This window comes from Rosa rugosa, chromosome 2 (assembly GCF_958449725.1).
Source record: "Rosa rugosa chromosome 2, drRosRugo1.1, whole genome shotgun sequence".
In the NCBI taxonomy this organism is placed as follows: Eukaryota; Viridiplantae; Streptophyta; class Magnoliopsida; order Rosales; family Rosaceae; genus Rosa; species Rosa rugosa.
Window position 1 is genome coordinate 9,140,636 of NC_084821.1, and position 21,192 is coordinate 9,161,827.

The window sequence follows — 21,192 nt, forward strand, 5'->3', positions numbered from 1 at the left end:
TGCTCTGTAGTTGGACGCTTAAATCCCTTGACGTAGTAAAGATCCTTGAGGATTCTTATTTGTTCTGGAGTAGGAATCCACCTGGTACGGCTTCGCCAGAAATCCATGTTGGCACTACTTCCGGCTGCTTGGGTGTTTCCTCCCTCCTCTGTTGGTTGCTGTTGTTGTAGTTCCATTTGTTGCGGGGTTTGGAGCTCCATTAGTTGCAGAGTTCGTGGCTCTTGGGTCATGGAGTGAGAGGATGTGAAAATCGAGGAATACATGGTTTAGTGTTTGAGGGAGATTTTGTTAGAAGGATTGGAGTTGTTGAACTGGTGATTGGAGATCTGAGATTCTCAGAGGAAAGATGAGATCGAATCTTCAAATGGAAGAAAAGATTTGAGAAAGAAAGATTGAAGATCTGAGAGTGAAAAACTGGGGATTTGAGAAGAGAAAGGCTGAAGAGTTGAGAGAGAAAGGCTTGAGCTCGGAAGAAAATTTCTTTTCCTTTGGAGTGAACAGTCGCGTCTCCAGAATGCACCTATTTATAGAACAAGGTGAGCAGATCTCCACCGTTGGATGAACGATCTCAGAATTTGAATCCACGCGTTGGATTAAAGTCGCCCCGAAACCCGGAAAAGCTGTTGGCGCGTGTTGAGCGTGTAAGGGGACATGCCGAATTTCGAGGTGCTGTGGCAGACAGCTTTAGCCGAAAGTGATTCTGATTGCCTTAAATCACGGAAGGGATAAGCCGTGGCAGGTGGGCCGTACGTGGGCTTGTCTCGGATCAAGGCCCTCACTGTAGTTGTGGGTGGAGGCCCAATGGGCTGAACTTCTGAAATAGTTTTGGGTGAAATTCATGGGCCGGATTTCTGCAACAGTTTTGGGTGTTTTGGGCCGGATTGTTGAAACAATTTGAAACAGCTTGGTTTAAATAAAAGGAATGGTATAGTTATCATCGAGAGCAGCTTGTGCTCCAGTGGTTGAGGGGCAAAGCCTTTGTGCAGCAGGTTAAGGTTTCGAACCTTGCCACCCCTTTTATTTTATTTATGTCGCTTATGACATAATAAATATAACACGTGAGCATATATTATTGGAAACAGCTCTTGCTTCAGTGGTTGGGAGCAAAACTTTTGTGTTCGAGGTCGGGAGTTCGACCCTTGCCTCTTACATTTATTTTTGGATCTTGTATACGCTCAGTATACGAACGTATTTTTATACGTAGAACCGTAGCTTTGTATATTTCTACGGTATGGTATCTGTAGATTTCTACAGTATTGGTAAAGTTGGAGATAGTATAGTCAAGCGTGGTAGTTGAAGTAAGAATTGTGGTGATCAAGTTGATGCTTGGTTAGTGTTCTGAAAACTTTAATCGGGAGAAATGGACTCACGATTAAATTTCGGGACGAAATTCCTTTAAGGAGGGTAGACTGTAATACCCCGAAAATCCAAATTAAATTCCATGGATTTTTAGAAATGATTTCACGGTAGTAGGAGCGAGTACGAAGCTTGGAGAAGTTGTGGAATTAGTTCGAACGATTTTATTTTCGAAAACGAACGTTTTTTAGGGGGGCCGAGAAAGTTGACTTTTTATACGTACGGAATTTGGGAAAACTTCCTTCATGAAAGTTGTAGAGCTCATCGATACGATCGCGTGCATATGTGGAACGCAATATTCGGAGTTCGTATGAATAAGTTATGAATATTTAAAAATTGGGATTTTTCTATAAATAGGTGGAAAATCTGATTTATTTCGGAAGGACGAAAGTTTCTCAAAATTGCATTTTGGTCCCTGAAACTCTCCGTTCTCTCTCCTCCCTACGCAGCCGACCCGACTGACCCGACCCGGACCCATCTCCCTCCTCCGGCGTCCTCCGGCCACGACCCGGCCATCCCTGGCTTCGCCGTGAGCCGTCCAGTCGCCTGGTGCCATCACCTTGCATCAACGCTGCCCCCAGACGTGGATCGAAGCCCCCCAGAGCCTAGCATTCGACCCGACCGGATCTTGGCCGTGCCGGCGTTGCACGGGCCGATCCTCCCCATTTTCGTGATCTCCTCTTCCTCCTGATCATCCCCATATAAGCCTTGCATGACGATTTTGGGTGTAGAGCGCTTGATCAAGGTTTGACTTTTTCGACGGCTCTGATTCAATCTGGAATCAGATCAGACGCTCCGGATTAATCGAACTTCAAAGCTTGATCTAGGACGATCTAGGCCAAACCAGACTTAGCTCCAGGTATGGAAGTCGATCACCCTTTCATTTTGAACCAGTTTGTAGTTGGTCACTTTGCCATCGGAGGTGGTTGACCGGCGTTGACCGCCGCGTTGACCGCCCACTGACCACCGCTTGTGGCGGCGTATCAGACCATATTTCGAGTTTTCATTATCTAGGCGATGATCTATGCATCCATACGAGCGTTTTGATATATAACTTGGTCATGTTAGAAAAAGTTGATAAATAGTGGATTTACATTTTTACGTTACTATTTACGGTTTTTACGTTTTATCTTCGGTTTACGATCTGCGAAGATCAGACCATCGGTTTTACTTCAAATTTTAATATGTTGATCGTATGACTGTCCCGGTGACTTTGTGAGGTCACGGGCGAAGATCCGACCGTTGGATCTTCGTATAATTGAGAAATAGTAATTCGGAAGGCGATTCGTGAGAATCCGACCGTCGGATTTTCGTATAATTTTGTGGAGATGTAAGTAAAGGCGATTCAGGAAGATCTGACCGTTGGATCTTCGTGATAATTTTGGAGGATGATCCTAAAGGCGATCCGTGAGGATCCGACCGTTGGATCATCATTAAATTCAGATCCGACCGTTGGATCATCGTTTAATTTGAATCTGAGCGTTGGATCGTCGTTTAATTACATTTATGAGTTGTTGGCTAAGTTAAGATCATTATTGGATTAGGTTATCGACGGATTGATTTGGCGGACAATTCGGGAAAATTGTTGTTTTAGCTGTTAAGAAGACGCAGCTGGATTAGAGGTGAGTAAATCTCACGTGGTTCATATTACGAACTGAATAAATTTAATTACTTTATTTTTGTCGCAATTGTGTGAAAATATTTGTGGAATAAATATTTGTTTTAAATCATATGGACTTGATCAACTACGGTCCATAGGTAAGTAAAATGATTTTATTATACAAATGAATTTCACGGTTTTTATGCTTGAACTATAGTTGGTATTAGTGGTCATCCCTGAGCGGATGATTACATATATATATATATATATATATATATATATATATATTTACGTGGAATATATATATTGGTTGACGTGTGATTGGTGTGATGAAATAATTGAGAATGAATTGGATATTATTCAAGCTATTAATCTCGCATTTAATTGTTGAATAATGAAATGTTGATCATGTGGTGTGAAAGCTATTTTATATGCCCAATTGTGAATATGTGGAAATTATTTTAAGAAATAAAGATTTGTCTTGAAATAATATGTCTCTTTATGTGGGTGTACATATACATATATACGATCTATAAATCATAAAGATTGTATTTTGTGATTTTGATTATGTCTGAGAAGTACAATTGTGAAGCCGGGTGTTATCTACTACCCCGTGCTTAAGTGAATTACTGGTAAATGTGTTTTGGTGTTATGTGGAAGTTAGCCTTGGGCCCTAGTCCCTACAGATAGTGCACTATTATACTCTTAGGAAGGTTGCTTACTTTGAGTATACATACTTGGGTATAGTACGTTGGACCCTAGTATGCTGCGGCTTTCCCGTACTTTGGGTATAGTACGTTGGACCCTAGTACGTGGATTTATGATTTGTTACCAGTCAACCTGGCTTACTTGTGCTTTGGGTATAGTACGTTGGACCCTAGCACTTGTATTTATGAATTGTTACCAGTTAATCCGAAAATTCACTAAAAAGAAAAGTGTACTTATATTATTTTGATCAAATATCTATTTGTGATATGTTGTTAATATGTGAAGGTGTTAGTGGAAAGAGAATCAAGCATGCTTTGCTTTAATGTTATTTCACATATTAATGTTGCAATATTCGTTGGTGGTGATCAGTCAAATGCTGAGTTTTAAAAGAAGTATCGAGAATAAATATGCTTATATATGTTTCTTTGATTTTTGGAATTACATTGTGAGTGCGTCGATTGTTTACTTGAGTTATAATAAATATAATTGAATAAATCAACAGTTCTTTCTTGTTTGCTCATACGGGCTGTCAAAAGCTCACCGGGTTTTGTGTTGTTGCAACTCCCGGTACACTATTCAAATTGTGTAGCGGGTAGTCTTACAGGTCAGGAGAATCAGGGCAGTGATCGTGCGGTTTAGAGTATTAGTATTAGATTTACAGCAATTGTTTTGTGAGGAGAATTATACTCATTTGAGTTTTACTATTTGATTTGGTGAGAGTGTGCTGTAATAAGTAGCTTGAGGATTTGGTTTATGTAATATCAAAGGTGTAATGTGCAGTTGATTTTGAGAAAGAAATTCTGAGATTATAAACAGGGTATTTGAGGTTCATGCTTCGAATATGAATTACTTAAATTCAGAATTCGGGGTGTGACAAGTGTCTAGACGGCTAGGTGGTTTTTATTTTATTTTATTTATATTTGTATTTGTATTTGTATTTTTATTTTTATTTTCATTTTTATTTTTATAACATATAAATAAAACTATAATATATATATATATATATATAAATTTTTGTTAATCAATGTTGATTTCAATCCATTTCATAGAAGTAGAACTTTAAGGACTGGATTACCAAATGTTCCTTTTTAATTGCCTCACACATATTGCAAAGTCAATTGAACAGGATTACTTAAATCTTGTTAAAAGCAACAATATCACAACTCTGGATCCAGTCATCACATGGCTCAATAGTAAGGGACTTCTTCCAATCAGAGTATCCAAGGACAAAAGATCATCGACGATAGTAAGCATAATCTGGAAAACTTCACTTAATTGGCAACTTTGCCAATCGACCTGAAAACTTAACATGCATAACCAGAGAATTTAACACCCTGGCTAAACAAAATGAGATTCATATAAACCAAACTTGCAGGTTTAATCCCAGACAATCAAACAATCAGCAATCAAACTGAATAAACAAACTCACAGACTTGCATGTATAATCCAAACAATCAAACAATAAGCAATTGTTTGAAGAGAAAAATGCACCATTAGGGCCTCAACTCTTGTGCACCGGCCAAGTTGATACCCAGACTCTCAGTGCTACCAATGTGATACCTGAACCTATATTTCGCTATTAATGAGATACTTTTGTCAGATTTTGGTAAGGGCTCCGTTAGATGTGTGACGTGGCAAGCACACGGGCCCCAAATTAAAATGCCATGAAATGACCCCAGATTTTTTTTTACAATTTTCTCTCTCCTCTTCTTCTTCTTCTTCCTTTGTTCAGTTGTTGCTGGTTGCTGCGATTGCTTCCAAATATTCTTCTCTAAAATTTCTACCACATCATGATTGCTTCACACTTAGTTTTTATGAACTTCATCCCTCAATTCCAGCAATTGTTCATGTCATGTTCAAGTCCTTGAATCCAATCCAAATCATCCATTTTTTTTTTGGACTAAATACTTGTTACTCCTCAAACTTTTCCCTGAAAAACAGTTTAGTCCCTCGCCTTTTAAATTAAACTGGATAGTCCTTATTATCTCTACACCATGTCAAAAAGGCCTTCAGACGACAGAACTGTTCTGTCGTCTAAACGAACAAAAATGTGTCGTCTAGTACGGTGTCATCTCTTGGGGGCATCAGACGACAGAACACTTCTGATAAAAAAATAAAAGTCTTGTGTCGTCTGATGAGTTTTGCATTTTGGGAACATTGTGATCTGTATCTTTAAAAGCATTCAAACAACAGTTTTGTATTGTCTGATAAACAAAACAACCACAGTATTTTTTAAATACTATTGTGTGAAGCATATTTGCAAGACTTATTTGTGTGGTCTGAATGCCCTGAAATAAGAAATATGAAGACTCGTATGTAGTGTCTTCTCTCATACAACAACATTTAAAGGTTGTGCTAATTTACTTTAAACGATAATTATTTGTGGTCGTAATGAGCATCAAAGGACAATTAAGTGTCGTTCTAGGGTACATACATACGACACTTAAGTGTTGTGTGAAAGGTCTTTTATGAGGTCTTTTATATTGTCTGGGATTGATTCCAGCCACACTTATTTGTTGTTATTATACGTTTTAGCCAACACTTTCATCTAACTTATGTTGTTGTTTTGCCATTTAGACTACAATTTTCTGTCGTCCCAATGCCAAAAAGACAATAGACTTCTAATTGTTTTTTGTGTTGATTTTATTCAGCTGCAACCACACATTTTGGTGTGCTTTGTTGTAGCTATCAATTTGAGATAACACATATTAGTAGTCCCCTGGCCTGTTACAATTGGTATGCATGCATCTGAAAATTAAAATTGCCCATTCATAAAACCATAAAATACACATCCAAAATCATTCATTGAAATTTTCACTAATCCACCATTGTCTTATGTACACAAACCTAATCATGAGCATCAGTTCAAAATTGCCCATATCTACTAATTTGAATCTGCAGACAAGTCCAAATACTTAATGAAGGAAGAATTTCTACTAGACACAAGTTAAATATACAAACTAGCTAGCTGTACTACTGCATTACACCTGGTGGCTTCCCCTGGGGATCACGTAATCTCCATAATTGTCCCTTGACAGCTTCCTACACAAAAGCATGCATGATTATCACCAAATTAGGGGAGAAACAAACATAACATGTTAATAGATCTGGGAAACCATATGATGATACGGCCAATAGATCATTGGATTGACAGTGTGAGCCTGAGTCAGAACTGAAATAATGAGAGATTTGATTCAGGATCTAAGCCAGTACCACGCGGATTTGGATGCAGCCTCAATTGAGAAACAAAAGAACAAAACAATGACAGGCATGTGTGATAATGACTTGTAACTCATATACATAATCAAATGTTCAATATACTGAAAGTGAGCTAAGATGCACATAATCACCTGCTGTTTGAACTGTCAAGGGTGAAGTTGTTGGCAACTAAATTACTGCAAATAGACCCAAAGAAATTCTCAAAGTTAATGTCATCGTATAAAGTATATAAATGCAAGGACATCCTACCAAAACAAAATCGTTATGATTGCTGGAAAAACTGACACTGATAAACTAGGTCAAGCTGATATATAAAAAAGTAAAGCAGTTATTAAGCTAGGAAAAAAAAAGAATCATGTTGCAAACAGAAAAATAAATATGTACTGCAATATTAGGACATACAGCTGTAAACTCGTTCCGTTGACCCAAGAAGGAATGCTCCCAACTAGATTATTGTATGATAAATCTCTGCATACATGTCATGACAAATACATCAATTACATAGTTCATAGTTTCATACAATTAAATATAATAATACCAAGACCATTATCAAAATTCAGGCATTGGTCAAGCCTATCGATACTCTGATATATGATTTTGCATCATATTAATTTGAATCTAAAACCCCTATTTCTCCATGTTTTCCCATGAACCCACAAGATTATGGTTCAGGATTTCTAGCAATGAGAGGCCATATCTTGAGAAAAACATATCTTGAGAAAAAAAATTGACTGACTGACTGAACAAGTTGTAGGACAAAGAATGGGCTCCTAACCAACTTGATGGGACATAAATAGTAGATTAGTAAATTACTGAATAAATAAATGCAAGCCTCCTATAGAAAAAGTAGCTACGTTGTGGGTTGAACTTTAGACAATTAGCTGCAACTCATTGCTATTTACTATTTTTCTTCTCATACTGTTGTCAAATAGTCTTGTTACGATAAATTCTAGTGGTGAGAAACATCTGTTCACTAGTTATTATAGCTCACTGCATATAAATCTGTACTTCTATGGAATTATTGCTTAGTTGTAGGCATTTAGTAAAAATTATCAACTAAAGAACAGTAGCATCTAGTAGTGAGGTCACTCAAAAAGATTATGAGTTAATTAGAAAAAGAAGTGGGGGCATTCAGAATCCTTCAAGTTCATGTAGAAGCTGATATTGTACAATTCAGATAAAGCCGAAGTAAGTACATTATATTTATCAACAAAGAGATGACTCAGATGAGTTCATCAAATACAGAACATACTTATCAGAAAAATCAGAAAACTCCAAGTGTAATGAATTATGATGATGTTTAAGGAAAACATGCTGAAGTACTTACACATTGAGAAGAGATGAGCTTTTCGATTCAGAGAGAGCGCCATTCAACTTATTGTTTCCAATAAACATAATCATGAAAATAGAAATACATGCCTCAATTAGTACTTGAAGAGTACATTTAGGAGGAAAATAAAACAAGTAAGAGCGCTTGAGATATTACAGGATGGAAAGAGAACTCAAATTAAACAGTGAGTCTGGTATTTGTCCAGTTAGATTGTTGAAGATCAAGTCCCTGGTAATTAAATAATAATAATAGAGTTACAAGCCTGAAGGACAAACACAGTCAGTGGTAAAAATTCTGATACAGAAAATACCATTTATAGATGCATCCAGTACTAGTTAAATTCATTATAAACAATACAATTTTGGTTAACCATATAATACATTGCAAGTGATTTTAGAGAAGGGGATAGCATTGACTTTAGCATATGGTACTCTCCTTTATAGGTTGGACAATTTGGGTTTACTCAATTTAATGGTCTTTAATCACCAAGAAAAACTTACAGCTGAGATAAACTTTGGTATCCTCCAATGTTGGAAATAATTGAATCAGAAATGTTAGCAAAACATTTAGCTTACTGTTAGTGGAAAATATATTTTTCCTCCATAAACATTAAGCTTATAAAGCCTAGCTATAAGATGAAACTATTATCATTTAACTGAATTGGAAAAAATATAGATAACCAGTATTTATTTAGAGCAGCTTACAAGGAAGTAAGCTTTGACCAATTTCCTATGAAGTCAGGTATACTGCCAAAGAGTTCAATGTCTGATGCCCAACTGCAACAAACAAATGTAATCATCTAAGAGATATTACATAAAAAAAAAAAAATCTACTGCATATATCTTAATGCTTTTTCATTTGGCGAAAAGAAACATGTTACCAGAACCAAGGTTAAAAAAGCACATGAGAGATAAAATCATTGAAAGACTCAGCCCACCTTATCAAGATGACCTTCTCTGCGTAAAGCTAGATCACCCCCCACTGAACCAAGGTTCACAAATATCTGAGCAGATACCAGAAGACGATTATAATGATCTAAAGCATTGTTTACTCTTCCAAAAAAAAAAATACAGAATACTAAATAAGTTCACCACACCTTTCCAATCAATGTTATGAAAAGTAGGACACCATGAATTACGACCCCTGAACATTTGAATAACAGTTAGCAAGAAACTTCGCCGATAAACTCTAAAATAAATGCACTGCAAGTCCATCTCACCATATAAACACACCTTGATTTCTGGAATACCAGACCCAGCTACTGCCGGGGTGTAACAATATAGAGAGAGAGAGAGAGAGAAAAAAAAAAAACCAAAACTATGTTGATTTATATGTACACCATGAAACCAGCCAGATATGATTTTTGTATTATATTAAACACTACATGATCTGCATAGAAACACTATATGAAACCAGCCAGATATGATTTATATATACACCATCAATCAAACACTACATGATCCGCATAGAAACAAAACTTACATGTTAAATCCGACATAAACATGACCAAAGTCCCCCTTCCAAGAGGCCTTCCCTTCTTCCACTTTGATAGGGCACAAGCTATGCTTTCAGTGACTCCACTAGTTCTATTGTTGGGCAAGGAAGAAGGGCTGGTATTTTAGAGAATAATAACACAACAAGCAGAGCTTCTAATTAACCTACCTGCTGCTACAAACATTATAAAACATACATCAAGAGTGCCAAATGAAATACCTTTTGACTTCCTTAGCTGAAGAACCCAAGAGTTTCCTATTGGTGCCAAATGCAATACCCTTTTAGCTTCATTTTGCTCAATCCCATATCCATCTATACTCCTAATTCCATTGATTCCCTTAGCATAATCCAAGCCCATATCAAAACTACATAATCTAAACTCATCTGCAATTCAAATGCAACCAATAAATTAATAAGTATTAACATTATGAACAAACGATAGAATTCAGAATGCAACATAAATCTAGCCTAATAAATGGAATTAAATGGGGGAATTTCGAAATATTGTTACAATACCTCAAATATGTATTCACGAGTAATTTCAATCGGCATCACTAGAACAATTCAACCTACAACCGAGCAAAAAAGAAAAGAAAAAAAAAATTCAAAACAGATGTTATAGCAATGTAACATACAACTCAAAATATTGAAGCTTTATAAAGCTTGAGAGGTCGAGACAGAGGGCAATGCCTAAATAAAAAGCCCAATCTTGAAACCCAAATGCAATCATATAAACCCTAGACAAACTGAATTGAAAACAAATCAAATTTATATCTAGAAATCAAAGGAAAACAAACCAGATCTATCAACTAATGAACCAGAAAACTAATTAAGCCAGAGAGAGATACATATGTGTCCGAGCGGGTTACCTAGCCTAAAGCAGAGGCCGAGTCAACATGGGCGACGAACAGGGACAAAGCCAGAGCTAGAGAAGTGCATAGAATGAACAAGGAGTCGAAAGCAAACGAGAATGGATTCTTGGTGGTGAAGAGAAGCTTGTTGAGACATGGAGGGCAGTAGGCTCTATGGAGAACAACAAATTTGACGTGTTGTAGTCAAATATATATGAGTGATTGTCCATACTTGCCAATAAAGCCTTCCTTTCCACCAGTTTTCCCTTGCCACACCATCGCTACTGTCGATACTGATACCTCCTCCTTTGGGTTTTTCTTGGATTGAAGAAGAAACCCAAGATTCGGTGAAAGCTTCCATCTTTAGGAGACGAAGCTCACCGTCATTGGAGCCGGAGAGAGCGAACCAGCAGTCAGGAGTGATATACTAGAGCAAGTTTTCACTGTGGTTTGCCTTATGAGCACTGACGTGGAACCGCTTACGCCCGGAGAAAGAGATAGGGGTTTGCGTCTCCCCTGTTGGGACATAATGATTTAGGGTTTATCTGTTTCACAGTCTACAGGAGGAACCAATATCAATCTGCAAGAAGAAAAATCATGAACAAAATGTGAGAAATCAGACAAACCCCAAAGGTAAAAGAACACTAAACGCCCAAATTGAAACCATTGTCTTTGGAAGAGAAGCATTCCGGTTCCGGGGATTGGATCTGAACATGATTTCCGAAGAGAATTTAATTGAGAGAGATTCTAGGGATTTTGGGTTTCAGGGAAGCAAACGAGAGGTGGAGAGAGAAAATGGGGATTTTGTGTGGTTGAAAGAGTGAGCCGAGATGGGAAGGAGTAAATGTGTAGTAATGCCAAAAAAGACTTGGGAAAAAGAAAAAAAAGTGAAACTCACCTTCTTCACACAACACAATTGTGTTGTCTGAGTATCACCCCCATTGACTAGTCAGCTAGGGTCTCGACATTTTGAGAGGGAAAGGACTAGAACATTTTGGAGGGAATTCCAAATATGCTCTTAGGGTTAGATTTGAAATATCCCCATCTTTTACAACAACATATAAGTGTTGTCTGTATCTAATCATATTTTCAAAATGAAACGATCTTTGAGATAGGAAATCATCATCTTTTACAACTACACAAATGTGTCGTTTGAATGCTCACCATTTTTCCAAATTAAACCAGTATGGTTTTAGTCTATATTCAGACGACGGAAAAAAAAATTATGTCGTCTGAGTTTGTCTGAAAAACTCAGACGACCTAAAACACTACTTATGTCGTCTGAAGTGTGTTGTCTGAAGGCCTTTTTGGCATAGTGCTAATTCTCACACAACAGATCCACAATAGGTCCAAAATGACTATTATACCCTCACTTCCTCTTTTTTATTATTTTTCTCTTCGTTTTTTTTTAAATTTTTCTCTCTTTTTATTTTATTTTATTTTATTTTATTTTATTCTCTCTCTCTCTCTCTCTTTCTCTCTCTCTCTCTCTCTCTCTCTCTCTCTCTCTCTCTCTCTCTCTCCTTTTATTTCTTTTCTCCGTTTGATGTTCTTCACTTCTTTGGAACCTTAGCTTTGCTCCTCCGGCGAAGTCTCTAGTTTTCGATGACCACTTTTCCAGTAAGGTTCTTTGGTTGTGCCCCAAAATGTTAGATACATTCGGCGCGCTTCTTTTTCGATCCGAGACCTGGTTCCACAAGACATTTGGTGAATTTTGATTGAAATTTGATAGGTTTTGCATCCGTGGATGAATCGGAGACGGAGCGGGATCGAGAAAGTCTAGGCTGGAGAAGGGCTGAGTGTGGTGACCCGAGCGGGGGGTCCCACAGCGCCGCGACTTCGAGCCAATGAGGAACCAACATGTCACGAATGACATCCCGATAACTCATCAACCCGAAATCGCAAGGCCTTTTGAGTTCAGACTGTTGGTTCACAAAACACTTTCTTAGACAAATCACTCTAGCAATCGAACAACATATTTTCAAAGGCGGAATTTAGAGTGGGCTAAGGATTTGGGCCTACAATAGGAGCCAAATTTGGGAAATCACTCTAGCAATAGGTAAATACAAGTATGGGAGACGCGCCCTAGGGTTACGGGTCTCCCGGAATTTTTGTAAATAAGCGAATAGGAAACAAATAAATAAATAAAAAGTAAATAAATAAGTTCTTTTAACAAAGTTAAAGAAAAATACGCCAAGCCGGACCAAGTGCCTCCCCTGCACGCTCCCCGACCACGCGCTCGAAACCTGCACACTGTTGTAGGGGTGAGCTTTCGTCCTCACATGCCCAGTAGGGGCCAACCCAACCATGCTAGGTTTGAAAAATAATATACTTGAAAATATCTACTACATAATATTGTGCACGTTTATCGAAAATACTTTAAAAGAGGCAACCACAAACATTTATTCTCTTTTATAAAACATATGCAATATGTTTTACACAATTTGGAGCTCCGAGATACATACCTGCCGGCCAATCTAAAACAAATCGGTGACCGACCTGGTTCGTCATCCTTCGAGAACCGGCCAACTACTCTATAGTCCTTGTGACTACAAGTAGCGAAAGTGTCCATTTCCTGGCCCTGAGTCTATTATGACTGGTTCACTGTTTGTACTCACTCTTCCTCGACAAACATAGGAGCACGGCCCCCTCCGGAGGTTCACGGTTATCGACACCGTGGGATCCCTAGGAATCTACGCGTCTAGGTCTCATTCACTTTCAGGTCACAAGTATAAACATACAATGGGTACAGTATCTCAACATGCAAGTCTAGCCTCGGTTTTCACAATAAGCAATTATCAGTTATGGAAACACGGATATCACGAGGCATCGACTAATGAACAACCAAAAACGTACTTGCAGTCAACATATTATTATACTAGAGCATTCCACATATAGAAAAGCCTCTAACAAGGAAGGGACAGCTCACCCTACCTGGATATGGAGTGCTCGTCCACATTTGGGTTCGATCCCGACTTTCGATCATTTGTCCGAATCCAAGTGCACACGTTTGAGTCCTTTGAAATAAAATTAAATCAATGAGTACATTGACGTCATTATAACTCAACTAACCGAGCAACCAAAGCATTTACTTAATTTCCTTATAGTACGTCCATCGGATTATCCTTTAATCGAACAATGATCTAGAACTTGTGTTTGTAGAGATCTCCCTTTAATTGATAAATTCTACTACCCATTCCCAAATAATCCAAATGACTAATGTAGCATTTGAATCATTCGAGATATGGCGATTATACTTGGCACTTTCACCTTCATTTCTTTACCCTTTTTACTTTAAGAAAACAAATGGCAATTTCCATTCCCGAATATTCCACTAAATAAATTTCTTTCAATTTTCGGGACATGGAGAAATTAACAAAGCTATGATCCGAAATTAAATTTTAGGTCAACTCGTTAGACCTTTCTATTTTCTTGGTATACCTTAGCTTCCTTAATTCCCCTTTTTATCACCAACGTACTTACTAAACGAATTTCCCTTTTTGGGTTACTTAACCAAATTATTCTGCGACCAAAACCTACACCAATTAGAAATTTAGCATCCAACTTTCTTTCCATTTTCATTTACCAATCCTTAAGTCATAACGCTAAAGCACCGATTACATTCTCGTACAACATTTCATTTGTCACACTTACTAACTTTGCACATTCTCAACAAACCAAAACTGCAGCAGAAACAACTCTAACAAGACTTAAACCTTAATAATTTTTCCTCATCCATACCAAAAGGATTTGATTCCAAAACAGAGGCGTCCTTCATAATTCCAAGCCTTCGATCATTCCTTAACAAAGTTAATACCGATAAAACGTATCAATAAACACGTCGGATACATTAGCAACTTCAAAACAAGAATTCCAATAGAGTATTCATGTTTCTTACCCAATTCTCTTCGAATATAAGTCGACTCTAGCACTCTCACAAGGCAGTTCCATCACCCTCAGTTGTCTGGCTACCACAATAGTGAAAATGACCAAGCAGCTCCCCTTCTCCAAAATCTCAGAATTTCACAACCTCATACTCTAAATCAAATAACCAGATATTAGGGTTTACTCTACTCAAACCAGAAGCTCCAGCTAAAGAGAAATCACTGAATTACCTAGTCGAGAAGTCCTCACGATTTACGGCGACCGTGAGCGACTGAGCTACGGTGGTCCACGCGCCTGCGGCGGCTCGTGAGGCGCTTGCAAGAGTTCTAGGCAGAACCAGAGATCGGAGCCATGGGGTTCTGGCGAACAAGAACACGCTGACTCCATTTATGGTGGTGATTTGGCTCAATCGTGGCCGGAAGTCATAACCCTAGTTTTGCAGAAGCCCAGATCGCCGGCGAATGAGTGTACGAAGTTCTCCGGCGTCGGGTCGATGATGAGGCTTTGGAGTGGTGATAAACATCTTGCCCTAAGCTTGTTTGTAGCGGCGGCGGTTATGGGAGAAGGTTCGGAGACCGGTGAACGCAGATGGTATGGCATCGTAGCTTTCTGGGCATGCATGCGGTGGTTGGGAGCTTTCAATCAGCGGCGGGATGGCTGGACTTTGATCGGATTTGGGTACTGGTTCGAAGGATGGTGGCGGTGACGTGAGGTGGTGAACAGAAATTGGGTTTCCAGGCGACAACAGATAGAAGGAGAGTGGAAGAGAGAGGCCGGGGTCGATGCATGGCTTCGATTTCTCTTTGGTCTGGGTCGCATTTTGGCGCTGCATTGATTGGTAGTGGCAATGACAAGAGGTGATGGTTGGAGATGAGATTTCCGGTGGTGGCAGAGGGAAGGAGAAAAGAGAGAGAGCGAGATCGGGGAGAGAGAGAGAGTTCGGCTGAGGGAAAGAGTGTGGGTTTCTAGGGTTTTCTAGTTGCCAATTATCTATTTATACTCATGAGTGTGGAATGACGATTTCACCCTTACGACAAATTACGGAACTCTCCAAGCTTACTACCTTCGGTTTTTGGGCTCGTAACTTTTCTTTTCTTCGTTTTTCGTCGGAAACTTTCTAAGTTGTTTCTCGCCTTTGTCCTAGGCCCAAAACAAAGGACTTTGGCCCAAACTTAAATTATGAGGCTCAAATTGTGATCTTGATACCAAAATAATTTTCAAAAATTAATTACTTCACTTAAATCACCTTGCGAAAACCTTATTGGCGAAATATTACCTTCAAAAATTAAACAAAAATTTTCTGGGGCTCACACTAAGATCGGAGACGGAACGACGGAGGGTCAGCTACTGCGGTAGTAGGGAGGAGTTGAAGTGGGTCAGGGACAGCGAGGAAATCTTGGGTGGGTTGCGATCGGGAGAAATGGGTTGGTTTGCGGCGGCGCCGGAGGGGAGTAGGGGTCTAAAATGCAGTGGCGGATAAGGGGGTGATGGTGGTGGAGAGGGAGGGAGATCTTGGAGTAGCCAAATGGGTTTTTCAATTTCTTTCTTTCTGGGTTTTCTTTCTCTGATTTCTTGGTTGTTGCAGACCGAGAGCTGGGTTGGTTGGAAATGGGATCGGAGCTGAGCTGGTCAGAGCTGGAATTGGGGTTGGGGAACTGGAGCAGAGAGCTGCAGGAGTCGCCGAAGCATTTGTGGGTCTTGTCGTGGAGGCCATGGCGGAGAATCTCGAATAGAAAGAGAGCTGAGAGAAAGAAAGAAGCAGGAAAAAAAATAAAAAAGAGAGAAAAAATTAAAAATAAAATAAAATAAGTGGAAATGAGGGGTATAATAGTCATTTTGGACCTGTTGTGTGAGAATTAGAAAGAATAAGGACTATCCAGTTTAATTTAAAAGGCGACGGACTAAACTGTTTTTCAAAGAAAAGTTTGAGGAGTAACAAGTATTTAGTCCTTTTTTTTATAAGCTTTACTTCACATACATAACCCAATGGCCACAACCACAGTGACCCATACAAACAACTCAGAGACTCGGGCTTCAAACTCATTCCAATTACCACTATCTGAAATTCCGAATTTGAATTCTCCAAAATCACAACCCAATTACCCAAATTTCCAAATTAGGGTTCTGAAAGACGACGGCCACCTCTGGAACAACCTGTATTCTCGGTCACCTCCCAATTGATATGAGCCGGAAGACGACCCTATCGACGACGATCTGGACGAGGAGAATTACGGCCAAGACGACGTCGTCGTGGAAGAGCAGTACCAGCACTACCCGCACGACTTGAATCGGAGGGTGTATTTGGAGAAGTCAAATGGGTTTGATGAGATGAGGCCGGGATAGTCCAGGGGAGTCGGATATGGATGAGGAGGAGAATGAGAGTGAGCAGAATGGGTTTGGGATTCCTCAAAAGTTCAAAAGTTCACCTCCACCACCATCAGAGCCACCTGAGAAATCTCCCCCACCTCCACCACCAAATCCCCCTGAAACATCACCACCGCCTCCACCAACATCAAAGCCCCCTGAAACGTCACCACCGCCACCACTAACATCAAAGCCACCTGAGAAATCACCACCACCTTCAGAATTTGAGCCACCCAAAAGCCACCCAGACCCGAATATCACTAAAATGGCTCACACCTATCTCATGTTCTCACTCCCTGACCTTTTCACCAACTCTCTCATTCACCCAATCCGCATTTACCATTACAAAAAAAAATTGCAATGGCCACGGCGCAATGCCGTCGCTAAAACTTCATTTGCCGTCGCAAATGACTTTTGGCGACGGCAAAGTTTCTGTCGCCGTTGGTGGCGTCGCCAATGCTATTTGCTACGGCAAATGCGCCATCGTAAGAGTATTAGTGATGGCAAACCTTTTGCCATCACAAGAATCATGCGACTGAAAAATACCGTCGCCAATACTAATAGCGACGCTACCAACCGCTACCAGAGTCATTTGCTGTCGCCAAAAGTCATTTGCGACGGCAAAAACGCCGTCGCAAAAGTGTTATTTATGAATAAAAAAAATTTGGCATGCAAATATGCATGCCAATTTTTTTTTTTTTTTTTGGATAAAAGCTATACAAAAAAAAATAAAGCTTATACAAAAGGGATATATTTTAATTTTTCTCATGAATGTTACAAAAGGAATGAAGCTTCTATGAGATGATTAAGCTTTACAAGGAAACAGACACTTCTGTTTTAATCTTCCTCGACTTCAAGATTAAAACAGAAGCTGCTCACCAAGCCTGACTGGGAAGAAACAGGAGCTTACCAAGCTGCTTACAAGCTTGAATTGATGCTTTAAAGCCCTACCTATATGACAAATTTTACACAGTCAAAATGTTAAATATATACAACCTTGAAGAAATATATAACAAAGCAGCAGCTAACAATCTTCAATTATATAACAAAGCAGCAGCTAGCTAGAAGCTAATGCTACCAAAAGCCTGAACTAGATAAACAAAAGCATAAATGCATCTAGGTATATTTCCAATGGCCGGGTGTACAATATCCGAAATCAATTATGTATGTGTCTTCTAGGTCGATGAAAGAATGGCTAATATTTATCATAACTCTCAATCATTATGTCATCAGTAGAACATAAGTATTTATGATAATTATCAATGAATAAAAATGGACTTTCAAAACATAAAGTATAAATTTGTACAAGTTTTCATGAGAGGGAGGAGGGGGGGGGGGGGTATTCACATCACTCACCTCTCTTTGATGACCAACTACGGACATGCTTGTTACTGATGTTGTCCCAGAGATTCCAAGTATTTAAGAAGTGACTGATCATCACCAATAGAAGTAAATGCACCTTCATGGACCTAGAATTATTCAAAAATAGTAAACATTGAATGTAAGAGGCAGATAAGAGCACAAGTATGTTAGTACTTTTATAAGAACAACTACCATATTCAATCCATAGTCAGAACAATGCAGTTGTTCAGGTTTAAAGGTAGCGTTTCTCTCGTGCAAATGGTATGTTCTTGTACCAGACACTAATAACTTTACACCTGCACTCATCCAGTTGTTCAACAACTCATTCATTATAATTATGAACCTCATTGCCATCTGCCACCCATGGATGAAGGCAAACAGATCAAGATCCATGGTCCATACTAAAAAAAAAAAGCTTTTCCTTTGCATATAAAGTACTAGTTGTAGATAGAAAACCAAGTATTCAGGATTAGGGTGAGCTACAGCTACTTGATTAGTTACTTGACCAGTTACAGTTACTTGGTCAGTTACATATAACTGACCATGTAACTGACCAAGTAACTGATCAAGTAGCTGTAGCTCACCCTAATCCTGAATACTTGCAAAAGAATACCAAAATTTCAACAATCAAATCAGAACACCAGCAATGAAATCATCAAACAAAATACAATGGCTCCATGATTCACCAAACTGCAAAAGGATTGAATCATTGAAAAAAAAAAAAAAACCTTAAAATCGAGAGAGAGTAAAATCTAAGAACAATACCTTCAAGATAGACCAATCCTATGATGATGAGGATGAATCAAGAATGGTATATGGGAGGCTCTGAGGGATCCGTAGAAGGATTGAGAGTTGAGATGAGGGAGGGAGGAGGAACCGAGGAAGAACCCAAGACTGAACGTGGAGTCTTGGTTGAGACTAAACGAGATTGGGTAATGAGTTAAAAAAAAACTATTTTAATGGTTTGCTATTCAATCCGTTTGATCAACTCAATTAACATCTAACGGCTGGGATGATTTCGTCCCGTTTTGTCCCTTTAATTTCGTCCCGCAGGTGAGCGGGCTAGCCCTGACCAATTTTTCGATATTTAAAAGAACACAAAATAAGGTACCAAACAGGGAATGAAACAACTTTCTGCAAGGTGCCAAATAGGGAATGAAACAGTAAGAGAAATATAAGCGAACATCACAAGATAGCTTATTTGCAATGATATAGAAAATCGCAACAAATCAGAAACAGTCCACGATATTACATCAAGAACAGTATTCATGAATTACAGAATTTCAGATCTTTTGGTCTAAAAGGAAAAAGCAACCCAACATGAAACAGAGAAACCACTCACCAATATTGTAATAGCATCTGCAGTGCTTTCACTCTTAAGTTCTTCTTCAATGGAACTCTCCGTTGAGAAAGATAGTGTTAAGTTTTTAGATTGCACCATTTGCAACAGCTCATCCTATCACAAATGCAATACAAATCTTAGACTTCAAAACAATAAATTATCTATTTTCATACTGAACAACCAGGAAAAAAAAATTACACAAAGCTAAACTATAACTGAATTACAGAGAGGTAAACCTTTGCCAGCTCAATGAAGGCCTTCTCCCATGCCACTGCTCTTTCAATTTCATTCCCCTCTTTATTAATAGCATTGTTTACAGGATAAGTTATTATAAATGTTGATGCCTGTTTTAGAAATATCAAAACGTTTATCAAAGACTCCAAGACTCAATCTTGCTTTCAACTTGAAATGATTTAAAATACACTCAAGTTCAGGGAAAAAAAAAGGATAAAAGAAAGGATAAAATCATTACCTCGGAATAGTTTTTCCCAGAGAAACCACCTAAAGCAGTGCTAGGATCAAGAGGAGCTTTATCTGTGCTTTCTTATTTTTCTGAAAATTTATGAGAAACTAGACAGTACAGGTCAAGCATACAACTGATAGCAAAAAACATATTCTAGATCAAACAGTAAGAGTAGTAACAAATGTGCAGATGGACAAAATATTTGAAATTAGACAAGCCAAGTGAAAATCAAATGAATCATGCCAAACCAGATTCATAAAGCCTTTAAATCAAATTTGGAATCCGAACAGCTGAACTCATCAAACAATTATCATACAACCCTAAATCAGAAAAAATACGAACAAAAAGAAAAAGAAACCAAATCTAGAATATGGATTAGAAACCCTAGATTAGATAGATACCATAGATCGGCGAGATAGATTCGCAGGTAGCTGAGAGGCTGGTCAAATGCCCACTAAATTGAGTATGAGATCTTGCCCTTCAGGAGGTTCCGGTCGAAATGTTAGATATGGAATTTCAGCTGCAGGAACATGATAATGACGACATGGCGGTGGTCGATCGTCCCGGGGATGAAGCGTTGCGGTGAAGTGGATGGCGAAGACGCTAATGGTGGATTCCACGGTCATGGTGATATGGATGATGCTTCGGGTTATGGCGATGGAGGGAGAGGAAAGAAAAGAAGAGAGAGAGAGAGAGAGAGAGAGAGAGAGAGAGAGAGAGAGAGAGAGAGAGAGAGAGAGAGAGAGAGAGAGAGAGAGAGAGAGAGGAATTGAGAGGGAGTGAAGTTTTTCTCTCTTTCGTTGGTCAGAGTTTCATAGAGATAAGATAAAATTTTGCTACTCTCTAGTCTCTGCTGTCTCATGCCTTCACACGACGGCAGTCGGTTGCAGTAGCCGTATATTAGTGTTTTGCTACCCTTATTGCCACGACACCTCAATTATGTCGCATAGTTCTTATATTCTTGCGACGGCAGAAGTTTGCCGAAGTTAAAGCATCATCAATGGCGACGGCAAATGCTTGCCGATGCAAACTGCCGTGGCGGTTGCAATTCTTTTTTGTAGTGTACCTTCGCGCCCAGGGCATCACCCACCCGCTCACTCTCGCCTCCCTCGCAGGAGCCGTCTTCCATTTCCCTATGAATCTTCTGCTAGTCACGAAGCTCCGGCTCGGCATCCGCTGTGGCCTCCGCGGCGTTGAATTTTTTCGTGTTGGTGTGCC

At 39.1% G+C, this 21,192-nt stretch overlaps 1 protein-coding gene and 2 long non-coding RNA genes across 3 annotated transcripts; all 3 read right to left on the reverse strand.

Annotated features, from left to right (window-relative positions):
- Positions 1 to 6,443: 6,443 nt before the first annotated feature.
- LOC133727777 (probable LRR receptor-like serine/threonine-protein kinase At1g56140) lies at positions 6,444 to 8,310 on the reverse strand. The gene is made up of 4 exons (XM_062155180.1): positions 8,211 to 8,310; positions 7,286 to 7,351; positions 7,015 to 7,059; positions 6,444 to 6,706 (listed from the first exon to the last, which is right to left on the reverse strand). Exons 1-4 carry the CDS (start codon positions 8,282 to 8,284, stop codon positions 6,646 to 6,648), a joined length of 246 nt encoding a protein of 81 aa, XP_062011164.1. The 5' UTR covers positions 8,285 to 8,310; the 3' UTR covers positions 6,444 to 6,645.
- Positions 8,311 to 8,333: 23 nt separating this feature from the next.
- On the reverse strand, positions 8,334 to 10,846 carry LOC133727778 (uncharacterized). Its single transcript, XR_009855354.1, has 8 exons — positions 10,577 to 10,846; positions 10,224 to 10,276; positions 9,927 to 10,091; positions 9,696 to 9,799; positions 9,310 to 9,356; positions 9,151 to 9,216; positions 8,918 to 8,989; positions 8,334 to 8,441 (listed from the first exon to the last, which is right to left on the reverse strand). It is a non-coding gene; the product is annotated as an uncharacterized LOC133727778 (long non-coding RNA).
- A 3,264-nt stretch (positions 10,847 to 14,110) lies between these two features.
- On the reverse strand, positions 14,111 to 15,380 carry LOC133728596 (uncharacterized). The gene is made up of 2 exons (XR_009855921.1): positions 14,457 to 15,380; positions 14,111 to 14,358 (listed from the first exon to the last, which is right to left on the reverse strand). It is a non-coding gene; the product is annotated as an uncharacterized LOC133728596 (long non-coding RNA).
- Between the last annotated feature and the right edge of the window lie 5,812 nt (positions 15,381 to 21,192).

Bases quoted from the DNA above. Each gene is read 5' to 3' on its own strand.
- LOC133727777 (XM_062155180.1), bottom strand. From the start codon at position 8,284: ATGATTATGTTTATTGGAAACAATAAGTTGAATGGCGCTCTCTCTGAA. The intron at 7,060-7,285 runs GTATGTCCTAAT...GTCTATTTGCAG, and splicing joins AACGGAACGAGTTTACAGCT to TAATTTAGTTGCCAACAACT. The intron at 6,707-7,014 runs GTGATTATGTGC...GCTTTTGTGTAG, and splicing joins CTTGACAGTTCAAACAGCAG to GAAGCTGTCAAGGGACAATT.